At 46.9% G+C, this 15,175-nt stretch overlaps 1 protein-coding gene across 4 annotated transcripts in view; it reads right to left on the reverse strand.

The window, feature by feature from the left end:
* The window catches only part of HCK (HCK proto-oncogene, Src family tyrosine kinase), a 42,174-nt gene extending 30,294 nt beyond the window's left edge, over positions 1-11,880 (reverse strand). Inside the window, exons 1-2 of one of the 4 annotated variants that reach the window (XR_014512845.1) lie at positions 11,570-11,843; positions 788-893 (exon numbers count right to left, since the gene is read on the reverse strand). Coding sequence is in view for 3 of the 4 variants with exons in the window: in XM_083447468.1 (XP_083303594.1) it covers positions 788-893; positions 11,306-11,385 (186 nt within the window). In the remaining variant the exon portion in view is untranslated. Of the gene's footprint in view, positions 1-787; positions 894-11,305; positions 11,400-11,569 lie in introns of those variants that run through there. The other 3 variants (XM_083447469.1, XM_083447470.1, XM_083447468.1) reach the window with 3 other exon arrangements.
* Positions 11,881-15,175: the final 3,295 nt, after the last annotated feature.

Here is a 15,175-nt window from a genome sequence, read left to right on the forward strand (position 1 = left end):
AACTCAAACTCATAAGGATATGTCTATCCAATTATGGATCAGAAACCAGTAACTTCATGTTAGTCCATAGTCAGGTTCGACATGAAGGTCTTAGTTTCAATCACTGAGCAGAGGTCAGAAGCCAATTACGGATCAGAAACCAGGACAGAACCCTTTTTCGATGTATTCCCCTTCATCAGCTGGAAGTATCAAATATTACATGAAAATACATTTAAATTCTAAATTAACATAAATTGTAAAACAGTCATAACTCTATTTGAGTTTGTAATCCTTGTCAGAATACATACTTTTGAATGGATTAGTTCTTGTTACAATTGACTATTGATTTTTGCGAGTAGGGACCACTCCCACTACTGAAACTTATATTGGCCAGAGTTCATGGTGTGCTCTTTTCTCTTGGCCTTACGGAAGATGGCAACGGCTCTTACGGCTTAGAGACTGCTTCCTCTAATGGTGATCTCTAACCCCCAAAAAGCTTATCCCATCACAAATATACCAGCCTTTAAAGCTAATGCTTCAAGAGTTTGAAGGGACCCCCAAAGGTCATCGAGTCCAGCCCCCTGAAATGCAGGAATCACAGCTAAACAATCCATGACAGGTGGCCATCCAACCTCTGCTTAAAAACCTCCAAGGAACGAAAAGTCCACCACTTGTGGAGAGAATCCGTTCCGCTGTCAAACAGCCCTTATCATCAGAACATTCTTAACACTCCGTTAAATACCCTTAACACTTCGTAAAATATCTCTCCTGACTTTTTCTTTGAGACTGGCAAGTAATTTAGACTTACAGCGTTAGTGGGGTCTGGTATGTAATTATTTGGATCACCCAAGCTCTGACGAGGTCCTGAGTCTTTTTCATTGAGGTTGATTTCTTTGGATTTCATGCAGCCCATTCTGGGAGAAGGGAGGGAGAGAAGAGATTCTAAGCCCAGGCTATAGATGAAAATACGTGTTTTTCTTTACTTATCTAACAAAATTTATGTACCGCTTGATGGTAAGGAAATCTCCAAGCGGTTTACAGAGATATAAAACAAAACATTAACATTGCTGATTAAAACAAGTAAAAGCAGGTGGTTTAAAATATTCAGAAGATTGTTAAAATCAACAGCAGCTAAAAAGAAATAAAACACGTGTCACTTCGACATGTCTGTAGGCTTGCCTAAATAACAATGTTTTAAGGCAACTGTTGAAAAGTACAGCCAAGGCATCAAGTGGCAGGGAGTTCCAAAGTGCAGGCGCTGCCACACTAAAAGACTGGTTTATTGCAAGTGCAGAACAAGTATGATGTTGTGCAGTCAAGAGGGCATATCCCACAAATAAACTGGTCCCAAGCCATTAAGGGCTTTGCAAACCAATAGTAACACTTCTGCTGATCGCCGAAGAATTGATGCTTTTGAATTCTGGTGCTGGAGGAGACTCTTGAGAGTCCCACGGACTGCAAGAAGATCCAGCCTCTCCATTCTGAAGGAAATCAGCCCTGAGTGCTCACTGGAAAGACAGATCCTGAAGCTGAGGCTCCAAGACTTTGGCCACCTCATGAGAAGAGAAGACTCCCTGGAAAAGACCCTGATGTTGGGAAAGATGGAGGGCACAAGGAGAAGGGGACGACAGAGGACGAGATGGTGGGACAGTGTTCTCGAAGCTACTAACATGAGTTTGACCAAACTGCGGGAGGCAGTGGAAGACAGGAGTGCCTGGCATGCTCTGGTCCAGGGGGTCACGAAGAGGCGGACACGACTAAACGACTAAACAACAACAAGTAACACTGTGAGCTTTTGTGGGCAACCATAAGCATCAGAGTTTGCATCCATGAGCGCAGCACCCTCACCGTCCGAGTTGAGCTGCATCCAATTTGCATCCCAAACAGACCCTTTCTTCTTCTGTCCTTGTAACTCAAGCCAACATAATTCTGGAAGCTTCAAGCTAATCCCGTGGCCCGTTCATCATTATTGAAATAGGCAAAGCAATATTTAAAAGACTAAGCCAGCGGTGGTGCTCCTGCTGCTATCAGGAACAGGAATTTTCCCTCACAGATGGTCAGAGTTGTGAGGCTGCGCAGCAGGTGAAAAATTCGGGAGTGGAAACCGAGTTCCCTGCACACAGAAAGCAAGCCCTTCAGGATCCTGCCTCCAACTTTTCCCCATGTCTTTTTTGTGTGCAGGGAAGTGTTGGCTGTGTGCTTATGGTTTGTTCAGGTGGAGGCCTTCACTCATGTGGTGCTACAGCCTTGCGCTTGAATCCAGCTTGCACAATTGGAGTCTGGACCAGATGAGCCATTGGCCTGATCCAGGAGACTATCCTTTTTTTGTTTTAAATCATTTTATTAAGAATTTCAACATAACAAATTATTATCAAAACATATCATCTTCATTGTTTCCTCCCCCTTCCCCTCCCCCACCCCAGGAAGAACCCCCAAGACTTCCCTCAGCTCCTCTGTCTGATTTTTCAACACATGTAGAATCATAGAATCATAGAACTGTAGGGACCCTGAGGATCATCTAGTCCAACCCTCTGCAATGCAGGAATATGCAGCTGGTCCATAACAGGGATTGAACCTGCAACCTTGAGTGTTATCAGCACCATGGTCTAACCAACTGAGCTATCCAGGCTCGTTATTCTCTGCACATTGTAAAATTGTAAAGATCCTCAAATTCTCTGTCTATTATGTTAACAATCAATAAATTTGTGTGTGTTTATTCAAAACCTGCCAAGGAGTCCTATTCATTTTGTTGTTTTTAAAAGTAGTTTGTAAAAAGTTCCCATTCTTTTTTAAAGTCACAGTTGTCCTTGTCTCGCAGCTTGCATGCCAATTTTGCCAATTCTGCATAATCCATCAATTTCTCTTGCCACTGTTCTTTTGTTGAAATTTGCTCATTCTTCCATCCTTGTGCTATTAAGACTCTTGCTGCCGTTGTCGCATACATGAATAAATTATTTATTTTCCTTGGCAAGTCTTTTCCTACAACCCCTAACAAAAATGCTTCTGGTTCTTTTACAAATGTTAATTTAAACATTTTCTTCAACTCATTATATATCATTTCCCAGAATTTTTTAATGTCTCATATGTAAATAGATTCTTTATTTTCCTTGGCAGGTCTTTTCCTACAACCCCTAACAAAAATGCTTCTGGTTTGTTTGTTTTTTACAAATGTTAATTTAAACATTTTCTTCAACTCATTATATATCATTTCCCATAATTTTTTAATGTCTCATATGTAAATAGATTCTTTATTTTCCTTGGCAGGTCTTTTCCTACAACCCCTAACAAAAATGCTTCTGGTTTTTTTTTTTTTTTACAAATGTTAGTTTAAACATTTTCTTCAACTCATTATATATCATTTCCCAGAATTTTTTTATTTCTCTACATTCCCACCACATATCATGAATAGCAGACTATTCTTAATACCTTACGCTCTCAGGAAAAACACTCGCCCTAGAGCATTATCTCCTTACGGACCATGGCCACCACAATAACCACAGAGCTGTGATAGGAGGCAAGTGCGGAAGGGCCATTTCCTTCCCCGCTGACATGATCCCCTGTAGACTTTTAACATCCCCTCTCAGCCTCTGAAAAGCAGAAGGCGCTCTCAACTCAGTGGATCAAGAGGCACACAGGGAACAGAATTTGGGCCACCGGACCAAAGCGGCGCCACAAGGGTATGAGATAAGCTTTCCTCGGCGCAGCGGAAATTGGTTAGGAGGAAGAGAAAGTTTCTTCTCTCTCTCCGGGGACAGGAAGAAGCACACACACAAGCTACTGGTTTCAATTGGCCTCCGCCTGCCAGCATTTTGGGTTTCGATCTTTACACATTGCATTTGTTGCAATGGCGGCCTCCAAACCGCCATTGCAACAAATGGCCTCCGGCCATCATGGCTGCGAGTTGCTCCCAAAACATCGGAGAGGCATTTCTCCTCTTGCGCCCTCAGTGCCAGTGGCAGCAATTTTAAATCTTGAGTCTCAGTCGCCAAGACTTCTCAAACTGCTTGCAATCAGACAACTCCCAGTCGCAAAATGCGCCAGGCGCCTGGCTAATTTCGAACGCTGGTCAGAAGCCGGGGAAGGGTGACATGCAACAACAGGCCCAAAGTGCCTCTGAACATACCGTATTTTTCGCTCTGTAAGATGCACCAGACCATAAGACGCACCTAGTTTTTGGAGGAGAAAAAACAAGAAAAAAAATATTCTGAATCTCAGAAGCCAGAACAACAAGAGGGATCGCTGCGCAGTGAAAGCAGCAATCCCTCTTGCTGTTCTGGCTTCTGGGATAGCTGCGCAGCCTGCATTCGCTCCATAAGACGCACACACATTTCCCCTTACTTTTTAGGAGGGAAAAAGTGAGTCTTATAGAGCAAAAAATACGGTACTTGCAGCAATAGACCAAGGCACTGCTGGGGTGGAATTGTGTGTTTCAGGGCAATTAAGCCCTGTTCGCAGCACTGTCATAAGCCGTTCCACAAGCAGAGCCAGAGACCATCTAGCTCAGCCTGTCACTTTGCAGGGCTTCGCACTAGCAGAACTTCAAAACGGGAAGTTCTTTTGCTATAAAGTGCTGTTTCACGCCACCTCAATCTCTGAGCGGGGAAACTCCAAGGCTTTCCGGGCACTTACTCAGGGTTCAATTTCCTCGGAAGGAAGGTCAGCAGAGACTGCAGTGTATTTTGGATACAGTGGTACCTTGGGTTAAGAACTTAATTCGTTCTGGAGGTATGTTCTTAACCTGAAACTGTTCTTAACCTGAAGCACCACTTTAGCTAATGGGGCCTCCCACTACTGCCGCACCCCTACCATGTGATTTCTGTTCTCATCCTGAAGCAAAGTTCTTAACCCAAGGTACTATTTCTGGGATAGCAGAGTCTGTAACCTGAAGCGCCTGTAACCCGAGATACCACTGTATAGGTAAAACGTAAAGGACCCCTGGAGACTATGGGGTTGCGGCGCTCATCTCGTTTTCAGGCCGAGGGAGCTGGCGTTTGTCCACAGACAGCTTTCTGGGTCATGTGGCCAGCAGGACTAAACTGCTTCTGGCACAACGGAACACCATGGCAGAAACCAGAGCGCATGAAAACACTGTTTACCTTCCTTCCACAGTGGTACCTATTTATCTACTTGCACTGGCATGCTTTTGAACTTCTAGGTTCGAAGGCTGGGACAGAGCAACGGGAGCTCACCCCGTCGCGGGGATTCGAACCGCCGACCTTCTGATCAGCAAGCCCAAGAGGCTCAGGATTGAGACCACAGCGCCACCTGCGTCCCTAGTCTTTTGCGTATATGGCTTTATTTACACACAGAGTGGTACCTTGGTTGTCAAACTTAATCCGTTCTGGGAGTCCGTTCGACTCCCGGAATGGTTTGAAAACCAAGGCACGGAATGGTTTGAAAACCAAGGAAGCAAGAGCTTCCTGCACTCAATCAGAAGCCGCAATGGTCGTTTGGCTTCCAAAAAACGTTTGCAAAGCAGCACACTCACTTCTGGGTTTACGGCATTCGGGACCCAAAACGTCCAAGTACCAAGGCATTCAACAACCAAGGTATGACTGTATCTACAACCTGAGCATAAGATAAGAGGGGCTGACCGCATGAATATCCCAAAGGACCTTGCTTCTCCGTGAGTCACTGCTTTGGAGCCAGCACAGAGCAAGCAGATCTCTGTGTATCCAGCTTCCTGCCTGCTTCCAGCTCAGCTCACACCCCAAAACTCTGGCAGTTGTTCTCCTACCTAGCAGCTAGGAGATGAGGGGCACCTATCTGCCCTGATGCTGCCACCACTCAGCTGTAGTTCTTGCAACCTAGCTCATTTTTTGGGGTGCTGACCAGGACACTTAAGTGGCCTACGGAGGTCATTGTCCTAAGAGAATTGTCTGACTAGTTTGGAGAACTCCTCTGTTAGATTCTCTTCCACTTCTTCTTCTTCCTCTTTGGCAATCACTTGTAGCCACGTAAGATTGTCTTCCATAAACACGGTTTTAACAATGAGTCTGTAAGTGACTGTGGAGGCCAATTCTGGATCCACATGTCCTTCCACAGTGGGGACATTGGTTCCCAGGCGGGAGTTGATCACGGTGTGGATTTGCCAAGTGTGCCTTCCTCTTAGCACGTTTCTCCCTTGTGTCCTGAGTTCGAGTGACACCTTTGATAAAGGCTGTTCTCCAACTGGAGCGCTCGCAGGCCGGTGTTTCCCAGTTGTCAGTGTTCATACTACATTTTTTTAAGATTTGCCTTGAGACAATCTTTAAACCTCTTTTGTTGACCACCAGCATTACGCTTTCCATTTTTAAGTTCGGAATAGAGTAGTTGCTTTGGAAGACGATCATCAGGCATCCGCACAACATGACCAGTCCAATGAAGTTGATGTTGAAGAATCATTGCTTCAACACTGGTGATCTTTGCTTCTTCCAGTACACTGGTATTAGTTCCCAAGTGATGTGGAAAATTTTTCAGAGACACAGTTGATGGAATCTTTCGAGGAGTTGGGGATGGCATAAATATAAATAAGTGGGCCATGTTTTAAAAGCAAACAGTAAGGTTGGTAGTACAACAGCTTTGTAAGCAAGCATTTGGACCCCAAGAACTGGAAGGGACTCAGGACATCATCCAGACTGACCCCCCAAACCAAATACAGTGCAATATTAAGCATTTTAATGTATTGCACATTTGCAAATGTAGGGCCAGCAGCATCTCCAGGGGGGCCTGCCTGAGCTGTCAGCTGTCAGTGTGTAGACCAAACTGAGCTAGATCAGACCCTCCGAGTGTCCCTATTTTGCAATGACAGCCCCAGATTTACAGAAGCCATCCCAGTTTCTGATTTGATCCTGGAATTCCCTCTTTTTCCTTAAAGGTAAAGGGACCCCTGACCATTGGGTCCAGTCGTGGCCAACTCTGGGGTTGCAGTGCTCATCTCGCTTTATTGGCCGAGGGAGCCGGCGTACAGCTTCCGGGTCATGTGGCCAGCATGACTAAGCTGCTTCTGGCGAACCAGAGCAGCGCACGGAAACACCGTTTACCTTTCCGCCGGAGCGGTACCTATTTATCTACTTGCACTTTGACGTGTTTTCAAACTGCTAGGTTGGCAGGAGCTAGGACCAAGCAACGGGAGCTCACCCCGTCGCGGGGATTCGAACTGCCAACCTTCTGATCAGCAAGTCCTAGGCTCTGTGGTTTAGCCCACAGCACCACCCATGTCCTTTTCCTTAGGACGTGCCTATTTTCATCAGAGAAATGTTGGAGGGTATGGAGCTATGCAATTCTCAAGCCAAGGAGACAAGTAACTGTACAACCTTAGACGACATCTGAAGGCAGCCCTGAATAGGGAAGTTTTTAATGTTTAATGTTTTATTGTGTTTCTATATATGTTGGAAGGTGCCAAGAGTGGCTGGGGCAACCCAGTCAGATGGGTGGGGTATAAATAAAATGAAGATGATGATGATATATCTATTTTCATTGGAGAAATGTTGGGGGGCGGATGCTAAATAGATAGTTTGCCTCTGTATAAGGCAGCTTCCTTTCATTCTTCTGCTACACAATGTTCCTGTCTCAAGAGAGCCAGGTCAACCTTTGGTTCCTAGGTAAAGGTAAAGGGACCCCTGACCATTAGGTCCAGTCGTGGCCAACTCTGGGGTTGCGGCGCTCATCTCGCTTTATTGGCCGAGGGAGCTGGCGTACATCTTCCGGGTCATGTGGCCAGCAGGACTAAGCCGCTTCTGGCGAACCAGAGCAGTGCACGGAAAAGCCATTTACCTTCCCGCCGGAGCAGTACCTATTTATCTACTTGCACTTTGATGTGCTTTTGAACTGCTATGTTGGCAGGAGCAGGGACAGAGCAACGGGAGCCGACCTTCTGATTGGCAAGTCCTAGGCTCTGTGGTTTAACCCACAGCGCCACCCTCGTCCCCTTTGGTTGCTAGCCGTGGTTTAAAAATAATTTTAAAAGAGAACTTGTCTTTTGGCTCATCAGATCTGCAGACAAGGCAGCCCCTGTGCACTGATCATGCTTTTGCATGAGGAAGAAGGACATTCTCAGGAAATTAAGACTTTTCCCCACAGTGCATAATTTGATTCAGGGGCCCGGCCAGCTCCTCTTTCCTATGGTGGCCACAAGTGCTCCAGTAAATATACCCTAAAAAATCTACAATGCCCAAGACAGGGGAGTAGGAGATGCTTGTACATTTTGGGCCCCCAATCTCTCCCCCCCCCCCTGATCTTTGAGATGTGGCAGCTATTAGGTGTTACGCTCCTGCCTAATGGCAGCCATTTTGCGACTGGCGCCCGCGGAGCCTTCTGAAGTTTCCAAATGGGTCCGTTGGCCAAAAAAAAAAGGTGGGGGATTTAAATGTTTGCATTCACTGCCACACGATGAGATAAGCTTTGTGACTTTAAAAGGGGATTAGGCCAAGGCTTCTCAAACTTTCTAACTCCAGGGGGCTTGTCTGAAAAGACCAAATATTACTGAGGTTCATTCCCCTCATAGAGCTGGTTTAAAAGCCAATCTCTCTTCATAGCGAACTCTGGGAATTGTAGTTCTGTGAGGGGAATGGGGGGAGGTCTCTTACAAGCTTCACAAACTACAGCTCCCAAAATTCTTTGGGGAATACAATAGGGCTGTCTAAAGTGGTATCACAGAACTTTAAAAGTATGGCATGAATGTGGCCTGAAATTGTCCGAGTTGGAAAGGGAGTATGTTGCACTTTTCTAAAAGAAAGAAGGAAATCTGTTTTTTTAATAATAATCATCATCATCATCATAATGATGATGATGATGTATTATTTATACCCCGCCCATCTGGCTGGGTTTCCCCAGCCACTCTGGGCGGCTTCCAACAAAACACTAAAATAGCAATAACCTATTAAACATTAAAAGCTTCCCTAAACAGGGCTGCCTTCAGATGTCTTCTAAAAGTTTGGTAGTTGTTTTTTTCTTTGACATCTGGTGGGAGGGCATTCCACAGGGCGGGTGCCACTACCGAGAAGGCCCTCTGCCTGGTTCCCTGTAACTTGGCTTCTCACAGCATGGGAACCGCCAGAAGGCCCTCGGAGCTGGACCTCAGTGTCCGGGCAGAACGATGGGGGTGGAGACGCTCCTTCAGGTATACTGGACCGAGGCCGTTTAGGGCTTTAAAGGTCAGCACCAACACTTTGAATTTTGCTCAGAAACGTACTGGGAGCCAGTGTAGGTCTTTCAAGACCGGTGTAAAACTTGCATCAACACATTTTTCCACTTAAGCACCATTGCGCAAATATTTTTTAATTGGCAAAAGTGGGTGCAAGTGCAAATTATGAGATCAATTTGAATAAAATGGTGCTGATGAGATGGGGAATATTTTCAAGGTGTGCTGAAGTTGAGGAGTGACAGCATGGGCTCACCTGTCTGATATATCAAACCTGCTGAGTCACGCTAAAGCCGCCTGCATTTGCAGAGAGAATGTGCAATCGAATCTTTTGGCCATTTAGATCATGCAATTTCAACCATATGTGGCTAGGGGCCGGCTGGTTGAAATTCTGCAAGTTAAATAAAAGCAAAGCCGAGAGCTTGAAAGCTCTTTCCACACCACGTAAGCCAAGCAAAAACAGTGTGGTATGAGTTCTTCAGCTCTCTGCCTTGCTTGGAGGGGGAGTGGGTGAGCAAAGCACCAATTCTGGGATGCTCTTGCGAGATCTTGCTGGGCTGTGCAAGTTCCCGCAAGATCTCACATGAGCATCGCATGGCCTCTAAGAGACCTCATGCTCTGTTGGAGGAAAACCAACCACAATGGACATACTTCACCCAGCAGGAGAGTTGTTAGGGGGTAGCCCAGTGGAGATATGTCTATGACACACACAACACACTCTGCACAGTTTGCTCAGAAGCATTCATACATTATGCAATAGCTAATGCCCTAGACCTATGTGCAATGCGCCTGACACTAGGAACCATGGTCTGTTTCCTCTGTGCGTTGAGGGGACAGGACAACCCACCGTCAACTATGGTTTACTGTGACGTGCTATCTGGGTCACAGAAGCAAACCAATATTTCATTTTATTTATGAGAGAGGAAGAGAGATGATTTTCAAATATACCAAAACTAAGGAAACAACAATAAGAATATTAGGTGCACATTCCAGTCCAAACTCCTTAGAGAACCTGGGTGGAGATGTTGGCTCAGTTTTTTACCCCAAAAAGCAGCAGTGTTGGAGGAGAAAATTGTGTGGTTTCCATGTAACACTACACTGTGGTTTAACAAACTACAAGTTCACCATGAGTTGCTGCACAGACAATCAGACAAACAACGGCTTATTTATCCCAAGTTTGTTTGTTTGTTGTTATTTTTCCAGTTGCTCCTGCAATTGAGGCGGTGTGGCCAAACAAACCTTGGTTCAGGAGGGGGTGTCGAGTTCAAGCATGACGACAAGCTGCAGTTAAACCAAGGTTCATAAACCAATAACAAACCACGGTTTGTTGGAAACCCTAGTTATACCTCTGGACAAAGTTTGTGTGTGTGTGATTTTAATAAACCATGGTTTACCATTCTGAGGCAGCCAGGCCAATGGTTAGTCTTTCCTCACGCAACTATTGGAAGAAAAATACAGGTACATACTTGTATTCCCCCCCCCCCACCACTGGGTGAGCAGTGGATTGCAGCTTTTGCAGGGGGAGGTGTGTATAAACAACCAAGAGGACAGAGCTGGACACCCCTTCCACAGAGCTGCGATACAGACTAAAACAGAATCAAGATGCTAGATTTCCTCCATTGTTCCCTCCCTTAGAATATCTTCGCTGTGCCTCTAGAAACTATGATGTGCTGAAAAGCCTTAGGGCACCAGAACTTGCGCGACTTACCTCCTGTTCAATTGCAGTGTGCAGCACATTCTCAGGTGCAGTGGCGTAGCGTGGGGGGTGCAGGGGGGGCCGGCCGCACCGGGCGCAACATCTGGGGGGTAGGGTTAGGGGGCGCAAATCCACGGGTTAGGGGGTGCAAATTACTTGCCTTGCCCCGGGTGCTGACAACCCACGCTACGCCACTGCTCAGGTGCACACTGAATTGCACGGTTGAGGGCTAAACATTTAGTTGAAAGGGTGAGTTGAGTCCTTGCGAAACTCCTTTCTTTCACCACCTGGCTACATATTCCAGCAGCCTTCTCCAACTTGGTGCCCTCCCGGCTCCAGATGTTTCAGACTGCAGGTTCAGCTTCTGCTGCAACAGCCGCTGAAATTCAGTGGGGTGACTTATGAGCCATACAATGCAAACAATAGAGGGTTTTTTTGTCCCCTACAAACCCCCTTGAAAAGGGAGACGTCTGATCAAGGCACCCAAAACCTTCGCAACAGAGAAGTACCGAGGCTCACGACTACCCAGATGAGCCGAAAGCGCAGGTGAGTGATGACTCGGGGAAAGAGGAAAACAAACTCTGCACATGCTCTAGAGCACGCTCTCCGCTGCCTTATCATTCCACAGGCTCCAGGGCCTTAAACACACAGACAAGACTGCGGGTTAAGCATTCCTTACGCTTCCCTCGTACGGCCCCTCTCCTTCCTGCCATTCCCGGGGGAGGGGAGGGTCGCGGCTGCCACCTGTCCCCGCCGTCTCTCCCCGGATTCACCTGCCTGCCGCCTTCCGACGTTCCCTCGACGGCGCGTTCTCAGCAGCCTGGCAGCTCCTGCGCGCTCGCTAGTGCCTCTTCGGGGGCCAGGAGCATCTCCGGAATTGCTCTCGCCTGTACGCAGTCCTCGGGCGGGACGCACCCCACAAAAATGCCCGGCAAGGGGAGGGGAAAGGTCTCTGCCCCGCGCAGTTGCTGCAGCAAAGCAGGAAAACAGCAGTTGTTGCGCCTCCCCGACGGTTTCACGGTCCGAGAGCAGAAGCCGACGCGCCCGCGATGGGGAAGCCGCGCGCTTAAGAACCGCCCAGCCCCACGGCGGCCGCGCCTCTTTCCCGAAGGCCTCGCCCCCCAGCCTCCTCGTCCCCACCAGCCCTTCCACTTTCTAAAAAGAGGGCTCTCTCTCAGCAAATACTGTAGTTACCTTTCACTCTCGCAAGAGGCAAAGGGCGGTCACCACTTCGGATGGAGACTAGGCAAATTCATGGCTAAATTGGATAGAAGCGTTTACCTTCCTCTCTCCTAAAACCAGAACTCTTTAGCTCAGTCGGTGAAGCGTGAGACTCTCAATCTCAGGGTCGTGATGGCCGAAAGATTCCTGCATTTTAGGGGGTTGGACTAGATAACCCTCGGGTTCCCTCCCAACTCTTGTTATTGTTTAGTCGTGTCCGACTCTTCGTGACCCCCTGGACCAGAGCACGCCAGGCCCTCCTGTCTTCCACTGCCTCCCCCAGTTTGGTCAAACTCATGCTGGTAGCTTCGAGAACACTGTCCCACCATCTCGTCCTCTGTCGTCCCCTTCTCCTTGTGCCCTCCATCTTTCCCAACATCAGGGTCTTTTCCAGGGAGTCTTCTCTTCTCGTGAGGTGGCCAAAGTCTTGGAGCCTCAGCTTCAGGATCTGTCCTTCCCGTGAGCACTCAGGGCTGATTTCCTTCAGAATGGGGAGGTCTGATCTTCTTGCAGTCCATGGGACTCTCAAGAGTCTCCTCCAGCACCAGAATTCAAAAGCATCAATTCTTCAGCGATCAGCCTTCTTTATGGTCCAGCTCTCACTTCCATACATCACTACTGGGAAAACCATAGCTTTGGGACCTTCTCCCAACTCTACAGTTCTAGAATTCTGTGGCATGCAATGAAGCTGAAGGTTGGACGAATCCGGACAGAGAAAAGGAAGGACTTCTTCATGCAAGGCAGAATTAAATCTGCGGAACTCCCTTCCACAGGAAACAGGGCCACCAACTTAGATGGCTTTAAAGAGGGATTAGAGATATACCTTTAAGAATGAAAAAGGATTCAACATATTTGTGGGAGGAAAGGGGTATTGATGGCTATCACTCATGATGGCTTCTGAATCCCAGTTGCTGGAAACCACAGGAGGGGGGAGGGGTCTTGTGTTCAGGTCCTGCTCATGCGCTTCCCATGGGGGCATCTGACCCAGTAAGCTCTTATTATGTTTTTACCTTGCAATATGGAAATGTGAACCCTGCATAGAGGTTCTCAAGAGGTTAAAGGGTTGCGGCAGGTGCGGGGGGGGGGGGAGAGGGGAGGAGGGAACGGTGTTTTCCCTCCCGGGCAAGCAGCTTATTTCTCTGCTTGCCCTACTCCACAACCGGACCCCTGCGGTTACTTGCACTGCTCTATCCAAATCACAAACTACACATTCAAATAAGGGTGCCGCCTTAACCAGACTTACCGGAACATTAACTCCTGAAGAAACCAACAGGACTTCCTTCAGAGAAAATAAGCGCCAGGTGTTTGTGTGGAATGTGCTGCTGTTCATCTCTCAGAAATGTGGGGTGGAGCTGCTATCCAAAATGCACTTTGCCCCTTCTGGTCCTGAATGGGTTAACTGTGCCCCTGAAGGACCAGGTGTGCAGCCTGGGAGTCATTTTGGATTCACAGCTGTCCATGGAGGTGCAGGTCAGTTCTGTGTCCAGGGCAGCTGTTCATCAGCTCCAGCTGGTACGCAGGATGCGATCCTCCCTGCCCACAGACTGTCTCGCCAGAGTGGTGCATGCTCTGGGTATCTCCCACTTGGACTACTGCAATGCGCTCTATGTGGGGCTACCTTTGAAGGTGACTCGGAAACTACAACTAATCCAGAATGCAGCAGCCAGACTGGTGACTGGGAGCGGCCACCGAGACCACATAACACCGGTCTTGAAACACCTACATTGGCTCCCAGTATGTTTCCAAGCACAATTCAAAGTGTTGGTGCTGACCTTTAAAGCCCTAAACGGCCTCGGTCCTGTATACCTGAAGGAGCGTCTCCACCTCCATCGTTCTGCCCGGACACTGAGGTCCAGCACCGAGAGCCTTCTGGCGGTTCCCTCACTGCGAGAAGCCAAGTTACAGGGAACCAGGCAGAGGGCCTTATCAGTGGTGGCGCCCACCCTGTGGAACGCCCTCCCACCAGATGTCAAAGAGAAGAATAACTACCAGACTTTTAGAAGACATCTGAAGCCAGCCCTCTTTAGCGAAGCTTTTAATGTTTGATGTATTACGGTATTTTAATTTTTTTTATTTTGGAAGTTGCCCAGAGTGGCTGGGGAAGCCCAGCCAGATATGCAGGGTATAAATAATAAATTATTATTATTATTATTATTATTATTATTATTATTACTTCTGAACACCCCCAAATCATGTAGGATGAGGCCACCATTGGCTCCTTTCTCCCTCCACTGCTCTTGCGGCCGCATCCTGCTCATGGCGTTCCCTTTGGAGCATCAGGTTCGCCACTCTGGGAGTAGAATGCTGCGCTAGATGGGCCACCAAATACCCAGTTCAGTGTTGCAATTTTTGCTTTGTTTGTCACTTAAAACCAAAACGTCACTTTCTTTTCTCCCTCCAGAGTGTCAGCGGCTGGTGGGTGGGTTAATCACATTAGATTTCTTTTCTTTCTTTAATTGCCACAGCAACAATCTTCCAGGTTTGTTTGCAAATTCAGACTCTTTCCGTTTAGGATATTTTAATTTCATGTAGAGTCAGAATTGTGTTTGTAGCATTTTAATAGTCTGCATTACAACTGTGTTTCCCAGTTTTTCAGTTCATTTATTTTCATTCATAGTAAGTTCTTTTATTATCTCTTACTTCTTGGCTTCTCTTGATTTCTTTTGGAAAGCGTTTTGTTGTACATAAAGAAGCCTCTTATTACTGCCTCACCGGAATCCTGTATCATATTTAAGTCTGTCCCTTTGCTTAAATTTATTTCAAAGTAGTCTTTTAGGACTTTCATCCCTTTCCCCTAAATCTCTGGCTTCTTTAATAATCCTTCATTTAATGACCATCTATATGTTGATTTCTGTTTTATTATTTATACGCCACCCACCTGACTGGATTTCCCCAGCTGCTCTGGGTGACTCACAACAAAATATTTAAAACACAATAAAACCTTAGACATTAAAAACTTCCCTGTACAGGGCTGCTTTCAGATGTCTCCTGGAAATAATAGAGTTGTTTATCTGTTTTACATTTGACAGTAGGGCATTCCACAGGGAGGGTGCGACTATGAAGAAAGCTTCCCTAAACAGAGCTGCCTTCAGATGTCTTTTAAAAGTCTGGTAGTTGTTTTTCTCTTTTACATCTGGTGGGAGTGTGTTCCACAGGGC

The sequence above is a fragment of the Podarcis tiliguerta genome (genome assembly GCF_965153285.1).
Source record: "Podarcis tiliguerta genome assembly, chromosome: 6".
NCBI classification, from domain to species: Eukaryota; Metazoa; Chordata; class Lepidosauria; order Squamata; family Lacertidae; genus Podarcis; species Podarcis tiliguerta.